The 15929-nt window shown below is 37.3% G+C and overlaps 3 protein-coding genes across 3 annotated transcripts; 1 reads left to right on the top strand and 2 right to left on the bottom strand.

Moving 5' to 3' along the window:
• Positions 1 to 196: 196 nt before the first annotated feature.
• On the top strand, positions 197 to 9417 carry LOC149654042 (uncharacterized). Its single transcript, XM_089845205.1, has 10 exons — positions 197 to 341; positions 1031 to 1168; positions 1382 to 2791; positions 2855 to 3013; positions 3121 to 3162; positions 3211 to 3291; positions 6879 to 7279; positions 7779 to 8703; positions 8949 to 9116; positions 9281 to 9417. Exons 2-10 carry the CDS (start codon positions 1111 to 1113, stop codon positions 9325 to 9327), a joined length of 3291 nt encoding a protein of 1096 aa, XP_089701331.1. The 5' UTR covers positions 197 to 341; positions 1031 to 1110; the 3' UTR covers positions 9328 to 9417.
• Positions 9237 to 11883, bottom strand: LOC149654041 (major facilitator superfamily domain-containing protein 6-like). Its single transcript, XM_089845409.1, has 4 exons — positions 11571 to 11883; positions 11075 to 11335; positions 9616 to 11010; positions 9237 to 9516 (listed from the first exon to the last, which is right to left on the bottom strand). Exons 2-4 carry the CDS (start codon positions 11142 to 11144, stop codon positions 9353 to 9355), a joined length of 1629 nt encoding a protein of 542 aa, XP_089701535.1. The 5' UTR covers positions 11145 to 11335; positions 11571 to 11883; the 3' UTR covers positions 9237 to 9352.
• Positions 11884 to 12636: 753 nt separating this feature from the next.
• Positions 12637 to 14794, bottom strand: LOC149654040 (xyloside xylosyltransferase 1-like). Its single transcript, XM_089845170.1, has 2 exons — positions 14108 to 14794; positions 12637 to 13689 (listed from the first exon to the last, which is right to left on the bottom strand). The coding sequence occupies exons 1-2, from the start codon at positions 14561 to 14563 to the stop codon at positions 13012 to 13014; spliced, it is 1134 nt and encodes a 377-aa protein (XP_089701296.1). The 5' UTR covers positions 14564 to 14794; the 3' UTR covers positions 12637 to 13011.
• Between the last annotated feature and the right edge of the window lie 1135 nt (positions 14795 to 15929).

The raw sequence follows: 15929 nt of genomic DNA, 5'->3' as shown, positions 1-15929 counted from the left end.
TAATACAAAATCGTTGATTAAAATTAAAACCGAATTGCCACTAGTTAAACTGTACAGATGGCGGCACATAATTTCTCTTCGATGCACTGAAGTCCAGTTCATTATGCTTCACGTACAAATGTACCGCGAATTAATTCCTAATGTTAAACTTCGTAAGGGGTAAAACTAGTTCGCGCATTCTGTAGTTGAAACGAAGGAAACGGTATATGTGGTTCCCTAACCAAAAATGGCTCCAGCCAGTCCGTTCCCGGCGTTTGCGATATCAGGGGTCGTTCACATTCTTATCGATATTGGCGGATTTAAATTGAAATATGAATTTGTAAAGCTGAATTTTTTAAATGGTACGTACTTGTGATTTTATTTATGAATTTAAATAATATTGTTACGTGGCTTTGCTAGTTAGATTTTAGTGGATAGGCAGATTATGGTTTTCTTTCTAGAGGTTTTGAATGAATAAATTGCCCCTTTCTCCCTTCGCTTCCCCCAATCACGAGGGCCTCCTTGAATCAAGATAGCCCATGGTTGCACCACCTTTACCTAAAATCACATGAAGTTCAATGTTATCCGATGTTATCGCCCGTTCGGTAAAATGTAAAGGACAATTGACATGAAAATTACGTAATAGTTCAGTCTAGACGCAAAATATACAAGGGAAACTTTATATTCCTTTTATTAAATTTCGCAATAAATTTCTCCCAATTTTCAGAAAACCTTTTTCAAATGTTTCAGTAAACGTTTCTTAAATTTCACAAGTATTTTAAATTCCCAATTTCTCTAGTTCCTCCTAGGGTTTTTCGACCATTTCGTTTTCAATATAGACCTAAATTTTACAAATTTTGACTAAAATGTCAATTTTCCTTTGCCATGTTCAAAAAGTACGTTAATGTCAGTTGTCCTTTAATTTTCAAGAGGGACCCCCTGTTGTGAGAAGCTGTGTCAGATATAGTATAGATAAGAACTGGAGGGTTTGGTTTATGAAGTGTTTGATTTGAGACAATTTTTTAGTCTAAATCGGAATAATTTATTGCAGAGACCATCGCGTAATATTGTCAATGTATTATTGAATGAAGAATTTAATAAATAATTAATTACGCACTTAACAATTGCAAAATGAAGATTAACACGCATTTGTTGCCAATTAAGGCCCATTACTTCTTCTTTTGGGGTGGTAAGTACTTGAACCATGTCCTAAATGTAACTCCTGTCTGTCTTGAATAATGTTGAATAAGTAACGCCAATGGTATAGTCAAAGGACTTAGCATTGCGATTTGTTACTTCATAATGAACAAAATACCTTGACATGACACTGAGGCTTTAAATTTTCAATGCAATTACTTTGTTCTCCATTTAAATCTAATTGGCTCCATTACAATACAATTAGGTCTTGCTGGCGTTATGCCGTTTTTAACGGTTGTCGGCAAAGACTTGGGCATGTCCGCCAGTCAAGTCGGCATGGTGACCACCTTCTTCCCTTTCTTGTGCATGATAGCCAAACCTTTAGTCGGTTCCCTCGTGGACCGTTTCCAAAAACTGAAACTGGTACTTGTGGTCCTCCTACTACTTACCGCGGTGTCCTATTTCGGCATCAACTTTATACCGAAAGCTTCGCCAATACCAGTGAATAGCGTTTTATTATGCGCGGACAATGGTGGCTCGGAATTCGCGTTGAATAGACAAGCGTCAAATTCGTGTATTGCCGATCTGGAAGGAAATTTCGGTAACATAACGGTGGACTTAAAATGCACCGAATGTAAGGTTATCGACGATACTGGACACGCTGATTACGCCAATATTACCATCGATGACTTAAGTTGTGCTGAAGATGATAAAGGATATCAAAGCTTCAATTTTACATTGGATAATTATATAAAAAGAACACCGGTTAATATATGGTTTCCCGTTGCGGAATTATCCTCTGATCCCCCAACACAATGCGTGGTCCCTAAGACGTACAAATGCCAAATGAAGACATCCCCGAAGTTGTTACAATCTTGTCACATCACAGTGGCGAAGGAGACAAACTTTTGGTTGTTTATAGCGTTGTTCATTTTATGTCGAACTGGTACATCGGTATTGATATCATTGTCGGACACGGCTTGCTTCGAATTATTAGAAGGTCAATACCATTTGTATGGGAAACAAAGAATGTGGGGTGCGCTCGGTTGGGGGATTTTCTCGCTTCTGGTTGGATATTTGATGGAATTGGCAACAAACAGTTACAGTACCGATGGCAAAACCGTGTATTCACCAGGGTTTTATACCCTAGCAATTTCCATGACAATAAGCGCCGTTATTATCGCAATTTCGGACATGAAGAACCCTCAAGCTTCCGGAAAAATTGCCAAAAACGTTGGCAAATTATTGAAGAATTTGGAAGTTATCGTCTTCCTACTTGGAGTACTGTCCATGGGAATATTAACAGGAATCTTCTGGAATTTTTATTTTTGGTACCTGTCCGATTTAGGCGCGCAGTCATTACTTATGGCACTGTCCCTAGCGGTTCAATGTTTCTTGGGAGAATTGCCGTTTTTCTTCGTTGCCGGTTGGATAATCGGCAAAATTGGCAATAAACACGCCATGTCCGTCGCATTAGGAGCCTTTGGACTTAGGTTCCTGGCATATTCGTTTTTAACAAAAGCAACCGTATATTATACATTACCGGTGGAATTGTTGCAAGGATTGACTTTTGGGTTGTTTTATACTTTAATGGCGAGTTACGGAAAGGCAATTGCACCTGTTGGTACGGAGGCAACCATACAGGGACTGGTTGGTGGGACGTTTGAGGGTCTTGGTAAGTTTAGTCACGGAAGTAATTGAACCGCGAGTACTTACTTGTGTTATCCATGTTCACTAGGGTTGGCCCTTGGTGGATTATTAGGTGGACAAGGGTTTTATTATCTTAAGGGTAAAACAACCTTTCAAGTGACGGCAGTATTTGCGTTCATTTGTTGCTTATTGCACATACTTGCCGATGTTGCATTTAGAGTGAAAGGGAAAAATCAAAATACAGGTGGTAAGTTATTGAAGGATGCTTAATGGAGAAGGTGTAGGTAGATCAACCTGTCTCTTGCCTGGAAGTTCTTTCTTTCCTTATGCAAGATTAATTGCTCGTTGCTACAGTTAGGCAATCAACCGGAAACGGAAGAAGGCTTTCAAGCGGAAGTACTTCAATTATTTGGTTTGAGATTTAAGTTTTCAAATTGTTTTCAGTTCAAGGAGCTCCCGTTGTTAATGCCGAGGAAGAGACTAGTTTCTTAAGAGGTTTAAATTCGCCAAATGAAGAAACTCATAGTGCCTAATTATGATTTCTTTAATTAACCAATTAATTAATGACCAAGACACTAGTACGAGACTTAAAAATGTATTTAAATTCATGGTTCCTGAGACACTAAAACTGTATACCATTTCAATTTGCCATTTGTATATGGGTTCAATAACAAAATTCAACAAACACGAATCTCGAAAAGATATATTTGCAATGTTCGTAGCAGGATTTGAAACTAGTTGCGTGACGTTTGTTGAGTATTCTTTTGAATGTGTAAACTTATTTTTGTAATAATTTTTATAGAACATGTTGTACCAAAAGGGTACCGACAAAATTTTGAAACAATAAACTGTGCTGGGAATTGCGTTTCTTTCATTTCTTTTAATTTCCTTTCTTAGCTTTTAATAAATTTTATCTTGAATTTTGTTTAGTTTAAAATCCATTATTTATAAAGTGAATGGTGGTGATTAATATTTGACAGATAGCATCGTCGGTTTGGTTTCTGATTGCAAAAGGCCTTGTAATCTATGGTAACTCTGCAAAAAAAAAATTGAAGTTATACAACAGTCCTTAAAATAATCATCAATTCTTCTATAAGAGCTCCATTTATTGGTGCTTATCTTATGTCATGTTTAGATTTGGTAATTTGAAACCGTTCTCTTGATAATTTCCTAAATCTGTGCCGCTCCGCTTTTAGTTTGTAGCAGCACTATAGCTTAATCCTTTTTAGAATTAAAACTGAAATTTCCGTATATTAAGTTGATAACTGGGGGAGGGGTGTTAAGGTAGACTCCCCCCAATACATAATGAGATTGTCGAAAAACCGCTGGGAAAAGTGGGCCCGATCCTGTTTTATCGGAGTCTATTTTAGGCTCATGATTTGTGGTTAACGTAATCAATCATTGTCCTATTTGTCATTTTATGTAATTAAAATTATCTTAGAAGGAACTAGAGCGCCCTGATTTATTAATTACATCTTGATTTTTAAAAGTCAATTTCCATCATTTAAATTTTATTATCAGGGTAAAATGTTATCAAAACCATAGCTTATTGTAAGTGAACAACTTTGGGTTTTTGCTCTGTTTCCTAACGATAACGTTATGGTAATGGTAACACGTCATTCTTATAAGCCTCTTCTGTGTAACTAGAAGAGGGAAAGACACTGGGGTAAAACATTGCCTTTCATCTCGCTTTTCTGCGCTGTTGGTGCTTGTAGGTGCTTGCCCCGGGTGCTTGTAGGTGCTTGCCCCGGTTGCTTGTAGGTACTTGCCCCGAGTACTTGTAGGTGCTCTTGGAGCTTTGGGTTCAGAGACTGCGCAGAGACGGCTATGGTTCAACCGCCTTGTATGGCCCCTTTTTTACATCGCAGAGTCTTATTGGCCATCACTTGTTAGCCATTTTGGCTAGGGTCAGCTCTGATAGGAGGTTCCTTTCTAAACTAGTAAAAGACACGTTATTAGCTATAACAAGCTGGCTCGCGCTGTAATCACGCGTAAAATGAATTGGGTTAAGGCTAAATTTTATATTTATACTTATAGTAAAATAATTGTTTGAAAATATACCATCCATTTTGAACGAAATCGCGAGCTACTCCAATTGTAGGCCTTTTACACGTACAATCCAACAATATACCATAAAATAAATATACTTCAAAAGAGGCATAGTAAATAACGCTATCGAATTAACCTATCAAGAAACCTGAACAAACTAAATTATAATTATATGAAATTTCCTGTACATTCTGGTGTCCTTTTTTTTATGTTTCTAAACTTAACCGGTTTGTCTTAACTGTATATAATTCTTGGCAAAAATTTAAATATAAAAAATTAATTCAAGCCTGCATATGCAGTTAGATGGGTTTTCAATTTGAAACAAGTATAAAAGTATCGTATAGTGTTTCGACAACGTCCAAAGGATGGTGTTTAAACGCGGGCGAGTACGAATTGATTTTGTTGGAAGTTAAAATTCAAAATCGTTATCGAGATCGGCATCGGGATTCTTGAGTCCAGACATCTTCGGTTTGGTCTCCTAGCGGCAAAGACACTCGATAGGAGTAAAATTATAGCGTATCATTTCTCGTGATTTTTAAATAAACAACGTTAGCAATAAAGATGTGGTCCTGTTTTAAAGGAATCAACCCAAAATTAATACTCATTAAAGTTCATTTCTTCCTGTTTTTTAGCGGTAAGATATATAATTAAATACAATTAATTATTTTAATTAAGAATATGCATATATCTATCTAGTGTAAAATATTTGCCAAGCTGCGTATTAACTATCATAGTTTTAGAAAGTTTATAAGTATGCATAGTTTTCAGACTAGGCAAGGAGGATTCATACCATTTACATAAGGAGGCCATTCTCCGTTATGGGGTCAAAAGTCAGACCTCCTTGTGTAAATGCAGTATGAATCCTCTTAGTCTGAAAACTATGTATGAGATGATTTTTTTATATGTAACTTCAGCTGCGCATAAATCATGTGACATAAAATGACGTAATATGTGAAGAATTAGTTATTATATTTTTTAGTGTATTTAACTATTCTATTATAAGGGATTTGAGCAATACTTATTTCGTCTGAAAATAGCGTTACTGTCGACGTAAGAAGTCAGTATATGATATTTTAGAGCAATGAAACTGATAAACGCGGTCGATTAGCGTCTTTGGTTTCATCAGTAGTTTTTAATTTTAATCTAATGAATGAATAATTATTGATAATATGAAAATTATATTAAAGTAAGCTAGGGACCATGCTTGAAAGTTAAAATATTTTCGTCTGAATTTTAACCGAATTTATTAGTTTATTACCTTTAATTATTCATTTAGATTATAATAAACCTAATTTCTTTGCGATTTTAATAAACAAGTATTGGTCTTATCTTTATCGCATTCAATATTACGCAAATTCAATTCACAATAAACGCAGTTTATAATTTGAATGATCAATTTCTCAATAAGAACTCGAAAATATAGAAAATTTACTTTTTTTAAAATTCAATCAATTTACGCCTGAAGTAAAAACGTGGCGTTGTCAGAAAAAACGGTACTTGAAAGTTCATTAGCCTGTCATTAAGAAAAACACTTATATAATCATATTTTAAAACTAAACAATCGCCAAGAAAATTTGGGAGAAAGTCTATCGTACAAAAATACAAAATGATATCAAGGGAGTTAATTTTTTTTTCATTTAATTTATAATTGATTAATTTGAAATCTTTCAAATTACTTTGACACTTTAAAACATTTCATTTATCTTTCGACAAGGGCACTAAAGTTTAAACGGGAAATACGACGGTATATATTCGACCTTGCCATTATCCAATAACGCCCTTAGACTAATTCTACCATAATCGTGTGCCATAATCTATCCACCACCGTCTTGTATCTTTATTTTACACGTGACTAAAGCTAGATACGATATAGTTTCATTCTAAGACCGAAATGGTACATTGTAAGCTGCTCAGACGTAAAGCTGCTGAGTCTCTTAAAATAACCCTAAAATACGTTGTTAAAATTTGAATGATAGTTACATATCTATTTGCACTTCGCAGCTATGGCAAATTAAAGTTATTTATAGTTCCACCTAATCAGCGTAAATGTTACTTGTAAACAGGTCTATCATGTGCTGTTCCATACATCCCAGTAATCGCCAAAGATTTCGGCGTTTCCGCAAGTTTAATCGGAATAGTGACTATCGCAATTTGTTTAATTGGACTTGTGGCTAAACCTCTTTTCGGGGCCATTGCTGACCACTTTCATAAGCACAAGGAGGTCCTATTGATTGTGGTCGTTGCCTCCAATATTCTTTACATGGGAATTGTCTTTCTCCCGTCACCGATTATACCTGGTTTAGTAAAATTACCCGTCAATGTATCGACGCAAAAGTCACCGAGTATCGTCACATTTTTCACCAGGAAATCTTGCCTGGAAACTTTGAACTTTAACGACCCGATAAACGCCTTTTGCGATACTTTTGATACTTCCGAAACGTTTAGTGAAACATTTTGGTTGCAAGTAAGGACCTAAACTGCTTGATAAGATTAAGAATAATAATAATAACAACAACATAATGAATAGATGGTTTTCCATTCAGTAATTTATCTAATTTTCTGATAATTTTTCTGGCTCCTGAAAAATAGATAGAACCAAGAAGTGATATCTGGTTTATTAGGGAGAAGGTATAAATTCGCCGCATTTCCAGCTTTATCTCCAGTCCAATCCCCCGCCTCTAAATTACAACCAGCATCTCATTGGTTCTTAAAAACTCACGTCAGCGTGGCGACGCGAATGACGAAAATTACGTATTTTCCGACTGAGGAGATTCGAAATAGCCCGGCCTCCTTTTACGTCCCCCCCTTGTATTTTGAAAGGGGGATTGGGACTATTGCGCGCGAATACTTAGGCAACTTATACCTTCTCCCTAATAAACTAGATATCACTTCTTCTATTATGTTGTTTACTATACCCTGTATGCGTAAATATAAACTGAATCTTTATTACTTTACATTTAAAGTCCAACTCTTCAAGCAACAAAAACTTGACAGAATACTCAGTGTTGAACACTACAATAGACGATACAGTTAGCGCATGGGCTCATTACCGCTGCAACGTAACCGTCCATAGCAACAACACCGAATTATGCGGTCACGCTGATGACATATCTCCAATTTATAACAAATATCAATTCTGGTTGTTTATATTTTTGGTGTTACTCTCTCGCGCGGGTACCGTGGCCGTCGTATCACTCTCGGACACGGCCGCTTTTGACCTTCTTCAAGGCAACACCGATGATTATGGTAAACAAAGACTTTGGGGTGGTGTCGGATGGGGTGCCATGTCGCTGGTGGGCGGAGCTTTGATTAAAATGGGAAGCCATAGTGATGACGACATCAATTACGCACCCGGTTTTTACCTCATGTTCGCGATTGGTATATTGGACGCCATTACCTTATGGTTTATCAAACTAGAAAACCCGTCAAATTCGGGATCAATTTGTAAAAACGTCGGTGAACTGCTAAGAAAAATGGAGATTTTATCGTTCTTGTTTTTAGTTTTTATAATTGGTGCCTTAACCGGTCTACAATGGAACTATTTCTACTGGTACATTAATAGTTTAGGAGCTAATAGCTTGTTGTTGGGTATAGCGATGTGTTGTCAGGCCTTCCTCGGGGAAGTTCCCTTTTTCTTCGTGTCCGGTTGGATTATTAAGAAAGTTGGCAGTTTAAACGCTCTAACTTTTACGTTCTTCTCTTTCGCGACGCGGTTTTTGATTTATTCTTACATACACAACCCCTGGTCCATTATACCTGTTGAACTCTTGGAAGGTGTCACGTTTTCTTTGTTTTACTCCGTGATTACCATTCACGCCAAAGAAATAGCGCCACCGGGAACTGAGGCAACGATACAAGGCTTAGTTGGTGGTACTTTTGATGGACTAGGTTTGTATTCTATTTGACTTACCATGGCCTTTTCAGACGATGCCTTTTGACTCATTTAGATGAGTCGAGTTGAGTAAACTATTTGGGGCGTGTGAACAGAAGTTGGTGAACAAGTTGAAATTGATCTCTGACCAATTTTTGCTGACTTAACTTTTTGACCCATCCAGTTGAGTCAAAAGATAAATCGTCTGAAAAGGCCTTTACTTGATTCGCCCTAATTTTACACGTGCTTAATTCTGTGTTAGGAGTCGCTTTTGGCGCACTTTTAGGAGGAATTGGATTCGACCAATTGGGTGGAAGAATGACTTTTAGATACTTCTCAGTGGCTTCTTACGTCATTTGCGTACTGCACGTGGTAACTAGAGTTGCGGCAGAATTATCGAAACGTAGGGGTAAAGCCGTTAAGCAAAAAGGTAATAAAGTTTAACAATCAACCGATAACATCCTTATTTGTTTATGGCGTTTATCAGTTTTTAAAACTGCTGAATATCCGCCATTAACAATGGAAATATCGTACTGTACAATTAAGGGTCTTGTATATAGTATTTCAATAATTTTAATTAATTTACAAATACAGCTGAAAATTTGGAGATGCCTGCAGTGAAACCTGTTGAACGATTTTAACATTAAGTCATCAAATAGTCATGTTTTATTTTTTCTCTTTGAATCCGTTTTTTCGCTTCAAATACAAATAGTGTAATATAACGTAGATTGTGCAACAAGCAGCCGCCGCGAAACCGGAAGTAAGAAATGTCTTCCTTCCGCCATATTTATCCATGGCTATCCCTCCAATCAATCCCGCTGTTGCAGCACCTACAGTAAACAAATAAACAATTTGTAAAAAATATTAAATACAGCGGAGATACCCAAGAAATAAATATATTTAAAAAATGTTGCACATATTTCACATACCTAAATTTTCAAATGTTCCAGCCATGATTCCTTGAACGCTAGCTTCGGATCCAATTGGCGCAACTTTCTGCGCGTATGACGTCATAGTCGAATAAAATAAACTGTAAGCTGGACCATGTAGAATTTCGGCTGGTAATATAATCCATGGATTGGCGATATAGGCGTATATAACGTAGCGTAAACCATATGCCATGAAGCATATAGAAACGGTTAAAAAATGGCCGCAGAATTTGATTATGACGTCAGAAAAAAAGAAAAATGGTAATTCCCCTAAGAAACACTGTACAGCCATAACTAACCCCATTATAGTATGATTTGCGCCTATGTCTTCAAAATACCAGAATGAGAAGGACCACATGAGTCCGGTTAATAAACCCATGACAAGTACTTCGACTATGAACACCGCGATAGGTGGTTTGCGAAGTATGGCCAGTAAAGTTTGTCCAAGGTTTAGTTTAGGACCTTCATATTCTTCGTGGCTTTTGATGGTAACGGTTTTAGGTTGCATAAAATACAGAACAATTAAGTCTAAAGTATACATTGAAGCCATGAATATAAAACCGATTGTGTAGTCAACGACATCGTCCTTATCTTTGGTCGTGTTGAACCAGTATCCCATAAGACTCCCAAATCCGCCCCAACCAATGGTTCCCCATAATCGTTGCTTGCCGTAACTGGACGCTTCATCTTGACTGTTAAGTAATTGGTAGCATAAGGAGTCCGCTAAAGACATGACGGTTGCCGCGAAAACCCACGAAGACACCATTAATACCAAAAACACCCAAAATTGATGGGATTTATAAACATTTTTGTCTAAAATAGCTTCACCGAGTTCCAGACACGGATGCACCGTATCGCAAGTTAGATCGCATTGTACCTTGATCTCGGCTTCGTTGCATGACGTAGTATAAGTATTTTCACCTTCGGACATACTCTGGATTTTAATATTGTCGCGTACCGTTAGGGTTAGGCTTAGTCCTGACGCGTTGCAAGAAAGAGCGTCGTCATGCTGGCTTGATTCCGGTCCATCGCACGTTGTAAACGAACAGTAACACGTGACGTTTTCACGTGAAACGCAGGACCCGTTTAGTATTTGCGTTCCTTCGATGGTTAGAGAACTTCCTGTTGGGGTACAGCTTAATTCGGCCGCGACTGACGCGAAATGTTTGCCAATTGGAGACAGAAACGCGATGCCGCTATAAGATACGCCCGTCATCAGGACGGCTATCATCAATACCAGTCTAATGGCGTTGTATTTATCAGCCAAGCTGCATAGAAATGGTACCGTAACAAATGCCACAAATGGTAGGACAGAATATGTTAGTCCTAAAGCTGTAGCGCTGATACCAAGTTGTTTAGCTATGATGGGCAAAAATGGTAGAATCGCTGATTGACCTAAAAGTCAAACATAAATTATTCATTCGAAATTTTTATGGAATATTAACTTAATGTGTCTTACCTCCAAAAAATAGAATATAGTGCAGCTTGATGGGCAGAAATCTTGGGTTTATCCATTTAGAAAGCTCCATGACTGGTTTATTTCTTTAAATAGTTTTAAAACCACCGATATGTTTAACCATACATCTTCTTAAGGGGTTATGGAATAGTGCCGTTATTTGAAACGATCTTGAACTGCAGACGGGAGTCTTATCTTTCAGACGTCTTCGAAGCTTCAAACCTCCTTCGTTTCCATCAATGTGTCTAATTGTTCCCCGGGTCCCTTTATAATTGAAACATACAATTCTTGATAAGATAATTTCAGATAATTTCCTTCCTCCTTGCCTCATCTAAGTCATTTTGATTAGTTTGTTTAGTTCCTTTATAGGATGATATAATTTTCATAACTCCAAGTTTGTAAAAAGAAAAAAAAATTGACAACAGTTATGTCGGTATTTTATAGCCTTTCTACGTACTAAGTTTTATAACATATAGATGTTGCTAATATAGTAACTGACCTCAATTGGTACATATATAAAACCGTAATGGTTCATTGAAGTGATGGTTATGGAATACCAGTTGACGCATACGTCATAAACGCGAATTGTGAATATATGAAACTTAATTTTGAGTCCCACTTAAAATCTTACATTATTCTTGGTAGTTATAAATAGTTTCTAGTTAGAATTTTAAAAAACAAAATAACAAAACATAATTGTTTACTACGCGTACAGACAAACTGCCCTGGTACCATTATTATCGTCTGCTTGGTTTAAAAAAGATGACTAAAATGGAACGCTGACACTCTTTTAGGGTTCAAACGCAGTTAGTATCTGTCGAATAACTGTTATGCCCTCTATAAGTTTTGTGAGGAATACATACAGTTAATGGGAATCATTGTGTAACCGTTTCACTCAACGTATCTAGGGAGATTGTATTATGTGTGACGAATAATCTATCTCGCTTTACGTTGCGCCTTGCGCGCGTGCACCTGACCTCGTGTTGCTAACGACCAATGAAATGACCATTAGAAAGACATCAGAACTATGACCCTTGTTGGATATATATTAACATGGGAAATATGGTGGCGCGATGATTTCTGTTGGCTGTAGGCATTCTTAGTTTGGTTTTATCTAAGAGGGAGAGGACCTTTTTATCGTTCAATGGGATATCCTTATTAGTCTAGACGCGACACAACAAGATGTCAGCGTTTTTAGACTCTGACTCCTATGGTTCAACGCAGAATAACTACTGAAAACGATTGAAGTATCTTCATATACGCAAATGAAGCGTAGAATTAATTGAGATATGGAAACTATTTTATACTGTAGAAACTCGAATACCTTAAAAGTGTATTTTGGGCGCGAAAAACCACAGATGGGTTCAAATTTTGGGATTAAAGCATCAACGCTGCTATCGTTAGAAATCGGAACTAGAGATTTGTTGTCGATATGGGGGAGTTCGGTGCCAAACTGGACCGAGATATTCATCCGTAGTTGGTTTATCTATATTTGTTGGTGATAGGATAATTTCATAAACACGGATTTCTAGTTTAAAATATATTTTGGTTCCATAATGGGTGGTAGTACCGAAGTCGAGTGTTTTCTTTAGAGATTTTGAGTCAAAAATATAACTAATATGGCATTTTGACCTGAGGGTCACCGTGTACGAGTTACGATCAAAGTGTTTCACGAATGACCCCTTTAAAATTTAAGTAAGAACTGAAGGATAATGCTAATTTAATTAAAGGGTCAAACGTAAAACACTCCTATCATAACTTCAAAACCGTGTCTCTTAGGACGAAATGCAGAACATTTTTGACTCAAAATTACACATAGAACCTACTGTACTTCAGTCCCACCACCATTTGTGGAACAAAGTGTATAATTTTAATAAGTAAATAATTCTCGGTATAGTTATAAAACAAACAAACAAACAAAGATGTCATTTTGAAACAAATCAACTGTTTGGTATAAAGGCTTCTCCATTGCCATGGTACACTTTAACTGGTCCTGGACACGAATGATACTGTTCAAACACTTTCTCTCCCGCGTTTTTCTTCCAACCAGTATCCAATTGTCTGTTCCACGAACAGTTAAGTACTTTATACAAAACGGGATGTTCCATCAAGGTCAAAGTGTAAAAATCTTGATGACCCATGTACCCCCGGAACTCGTATTTTTCACACAAGTTACTGATTGACGCTTCGGTCAACAACACGTTATAAAGTTTCGATTCGCGCATGCGCTTTAGGTTAAAGAGTACGACTCCCGTGTTGAATCCTTGCCGACCAGGATGGGGTCCTCCTACGTCAGTCTTTGGGTTTTTAGATCGGTACAAGGCAAAATCGAACCGGTACTGCGGTTGCTGGTCGTAAGCCATTGCCATTACTTGTTCCGGTTTAAATTCATCAAATTGCGACCATAGTTTTGAGATGTCGGCCATGAATTTAGTGTCCAAGTCTAACATGATGAGTTTATCCAAGGTACTGAAAAGTCGAACCTTGTGGAATATTTGTGACACGAAAAATATATCGTCGTCGTAACGACCCACGTCTTTTGTGAAGAAATAGTGACGGTACAGTTTGATAGTGTCCTCAAATTGCATGAAAATTGGTTCCAAATAGTGGTAGGAAACCTAAAAGATTACAAATTATTATTCCGATTAATTTGTCTGTCCAGGGATAGATTTAATTTTAGAAGTAGGAATGGAGAACGGTTAGTATTTACTTCAGTCCGATTCATAGCCCAGTATGCCCCTCCCTCCAACACGTAACGAAAAGTTTAAATTATGTTATTGGCTCATGCACTTAAACTACGTTTTGATGACGTTGCTGACAGGGACGGCGAAAAATACGTAATTCCTTTCTACCTCTGTCGCTATGACCCGCCTCTTCTTTCATACCCCTCCGTCCCGTGCAAGGGGGTCCGGGACTTTGACGCGCGCCCACATTACTCTGTTCTCCATTCTTACTTCTAAAATTAAATCTATCCCTGGTCTGTCTATGATGTTTATGCCCTCCAACTACATAATTATTTAAAAAAAATTTAGTTACCTTGAACTTCCTATGTTTATCAAGCATGAGTTTACTCAAGGTCCTACTAACTCTCATTTTACTCGGCGAATCCAACAAGACGTGAAAATGCATCTCAAATTTGGTGTGATCCAAAATACTTCCTAAACACCTGACCATATTCCTTAGAACCTTCATCCGTTTGTAGGCGAATTTGGCGAAAAACGTTACGTGAATCTCTGGTACCTTCTGAGTACCCGTCATTTTGATAGCCTTGTATTTCATCTTGACTCTCTGTAACTCTTTCTCGTGGGCGGAATTAATCCCTCTTAACCTGTAGACTTCCTTAGCCAGTCTCGAATTTAACGGTACCTCTTCCAAATTTTGAGACATCAAATACTTTTGGATATAAACAACGTTAAGGAGCAGAATAACCACTGGTAATCCAATTAACAAGGCGATTAAACATCGCAGATGATGATGGGAATATCTATCCATGTTCCTTACACTTTGGGATGATCGAAAAATAAACCTAAATTTTACTCGTCATCGTAATATTCAAGGCGGGTGTTGTTGTTTTTTGGTCTTGAAAGTTATTTCGTTTCTCGCTAAGCCTAAATTTCATCGCTGTTAAACTTGATTTTAAGGTGACTTGCCGTAAAGGTTTTTAACGAATGCACGGCAGTATATGGAAACCAGGTCAGGCGGGAATTTTTATGTTACGTTTCTTCGTTTTTGGCGTTCCCCCCCGTTACCTGGCGCTAAAAGTTGGATTGAGCAGCTTAACTGGTTGTTGAACCACTTTTTGTTTCGAGGGCTCTGCTAAGGTTGTAATATTTTCGAGGAAATGTTTGGATTTATTTATAAGGAAAATTTACCGAAAATGTTACGAGGTATTTTATACCGTTATAGAAAATTGTTTAAACATTAATATTTGGAGGGTTTTTTTATTTCAAGTCGTTGGACAAACCAAACCGCTGGTGTATACAGTGGTTCAATATACTCTATTGTACAGCTGAGTCCCTTTTTTTTCGTTCAAATTGGCAGTCATCTTGGTCTTATATTTTATAGTAAAGCTGTGTATATTTTGGTACCAAAAAGTAACGTCCGAAAAGTTCAAAAATAGTTTTTTAGCCAATCTGTGTCCTTTGTTGGATCAAATTGGTTGCAGTCTAATTCTTCGCTCGTAGATTCAACCAAATCTCTAAATTACCTTGCAGTTGAATGGGAACTATGCCTAGTAATGGTAGAATTTCGGATATAAGGGCTACGTTGCTGATTGAATCCGTTAAAAGCCTTTAGTATTTAATGGACAGTGAACAAGGGAATAAAGGGCCAAAGGCTATTTGAGAACTTGTTCTTTCAATGTGAAAAAATCAAATTACTAGAAGCCGACGACGATTTCAAGTTCGAGCCATTTACCACATTATCTACCTCGCCTCCCGTACAAAGTTACTTATCTCACCAGAAATCAATTCTCTCAGAAGTTATTGCTTCCTCGTAGTATAGAATAGGAATTGGTTTCTCTTACTCTACTTCTAGGCCTAGTCGGTGTCCGCACTATTATCTTAAATTGGATTGTGGAAGCGTAACCTTAGGTCACCTGGGATAAAACGTAATTGACTTTTAGTGGACTTTGATCAAGAAACTCAATACATCTTTTCTTTTCTTTTGGTCAAGTCTTATTCGATATTGGAGGGAACCTGAATTTCTTCCGTGCGCATGCGCCTTGAGTAATGATGAGGGAACTATTTATCGCGTATGTGATTCGGTTTAGTAATAAACCTTGCTATTATAAATGTTAAGGGATGTTGGAAAGAATCGTGTTACAATTACCCCGCCCACTTTGTGGTATGTACACTTC

The sequence above is a fragment of the Phalangium opilio genome, unplaced genomic scaffold (genome assembly GCF_054372755.1).
Source record: "Phalangium opilio isolate 3A_F unplaced genomic scaffold, DU_Popi_V2 ptg000079l_1, whole genome shotgun sequence".
In the NCBI taxonomy this organism is placed as follows: Eukaryota; Metazoa; Arthropoda; class Arachnida; order Opiliones; family Phalangiidae; genus Phalangium; species Phalangium opilio.
The sequence above is the reverse complement of the archived record's forward strand: the minus strand, read 5'-3'. Positions and strand labels throughout refer to the sequence as shown.

Bases quoted from the DNA above. Each gene is read 5' to 3' on its own strand.
- LOC149654042 (XM_089845205.1), top strand. From the start codon at position 1,111: ATGAAGATTAACACGCATTTGTTGCCAATTAAGGCCCATTACTTCTTC. The intron at 1,169-1,381 runs GTAAGTACTTGA...CAATACAATTAG, and splicing joins TTACTTCTTCTTTTGGGGTG to GTCTTGCTGGCGTTATGCCG. The intron at 3,292-6,878 runs GTGCCTAATTAT...ACTTGTAAACAG, and splicing joins GCCAAATGAAGAAACTCATA to GTCTATCATGTGCTGTTCCA.
- LOC149654041 (XM_089845409.1), bottom strand. From the start codon at position 11,144: ATGGAGCTTTCTAAATGGATAAACCCAAGATTTCTGCCCATCAAGCTG. The intron at 11,011-11,074 runs GTAAGACACATT...TTTGACTTTTAG, and splicing joins CTATATTCTATTTTTTGGAG to GTCAATCAGCGATTCTACCA. The intron at 9,517-9,615 runs GTATGTGAAATA...TGTTTACTGTAG, and splicing joins TGGAACATTTGAAAATTTAG to GTGCTGCAACAGCGGGATTG.
- LOC149654040 (XM_089845170.1), bottom strand. From the start codon at position 14,563: ATGGATAGATATTCCCATCATCATCTGCGATGTTTAATCGCCTTGTTA. The intron at 13,690-14,107 runs GTAACTAAATTT...GTAATCTTTTAG, and splicing joins ATAAACATAGGAAGTTCAAG to GTTTCCTACCACTATTTGGA.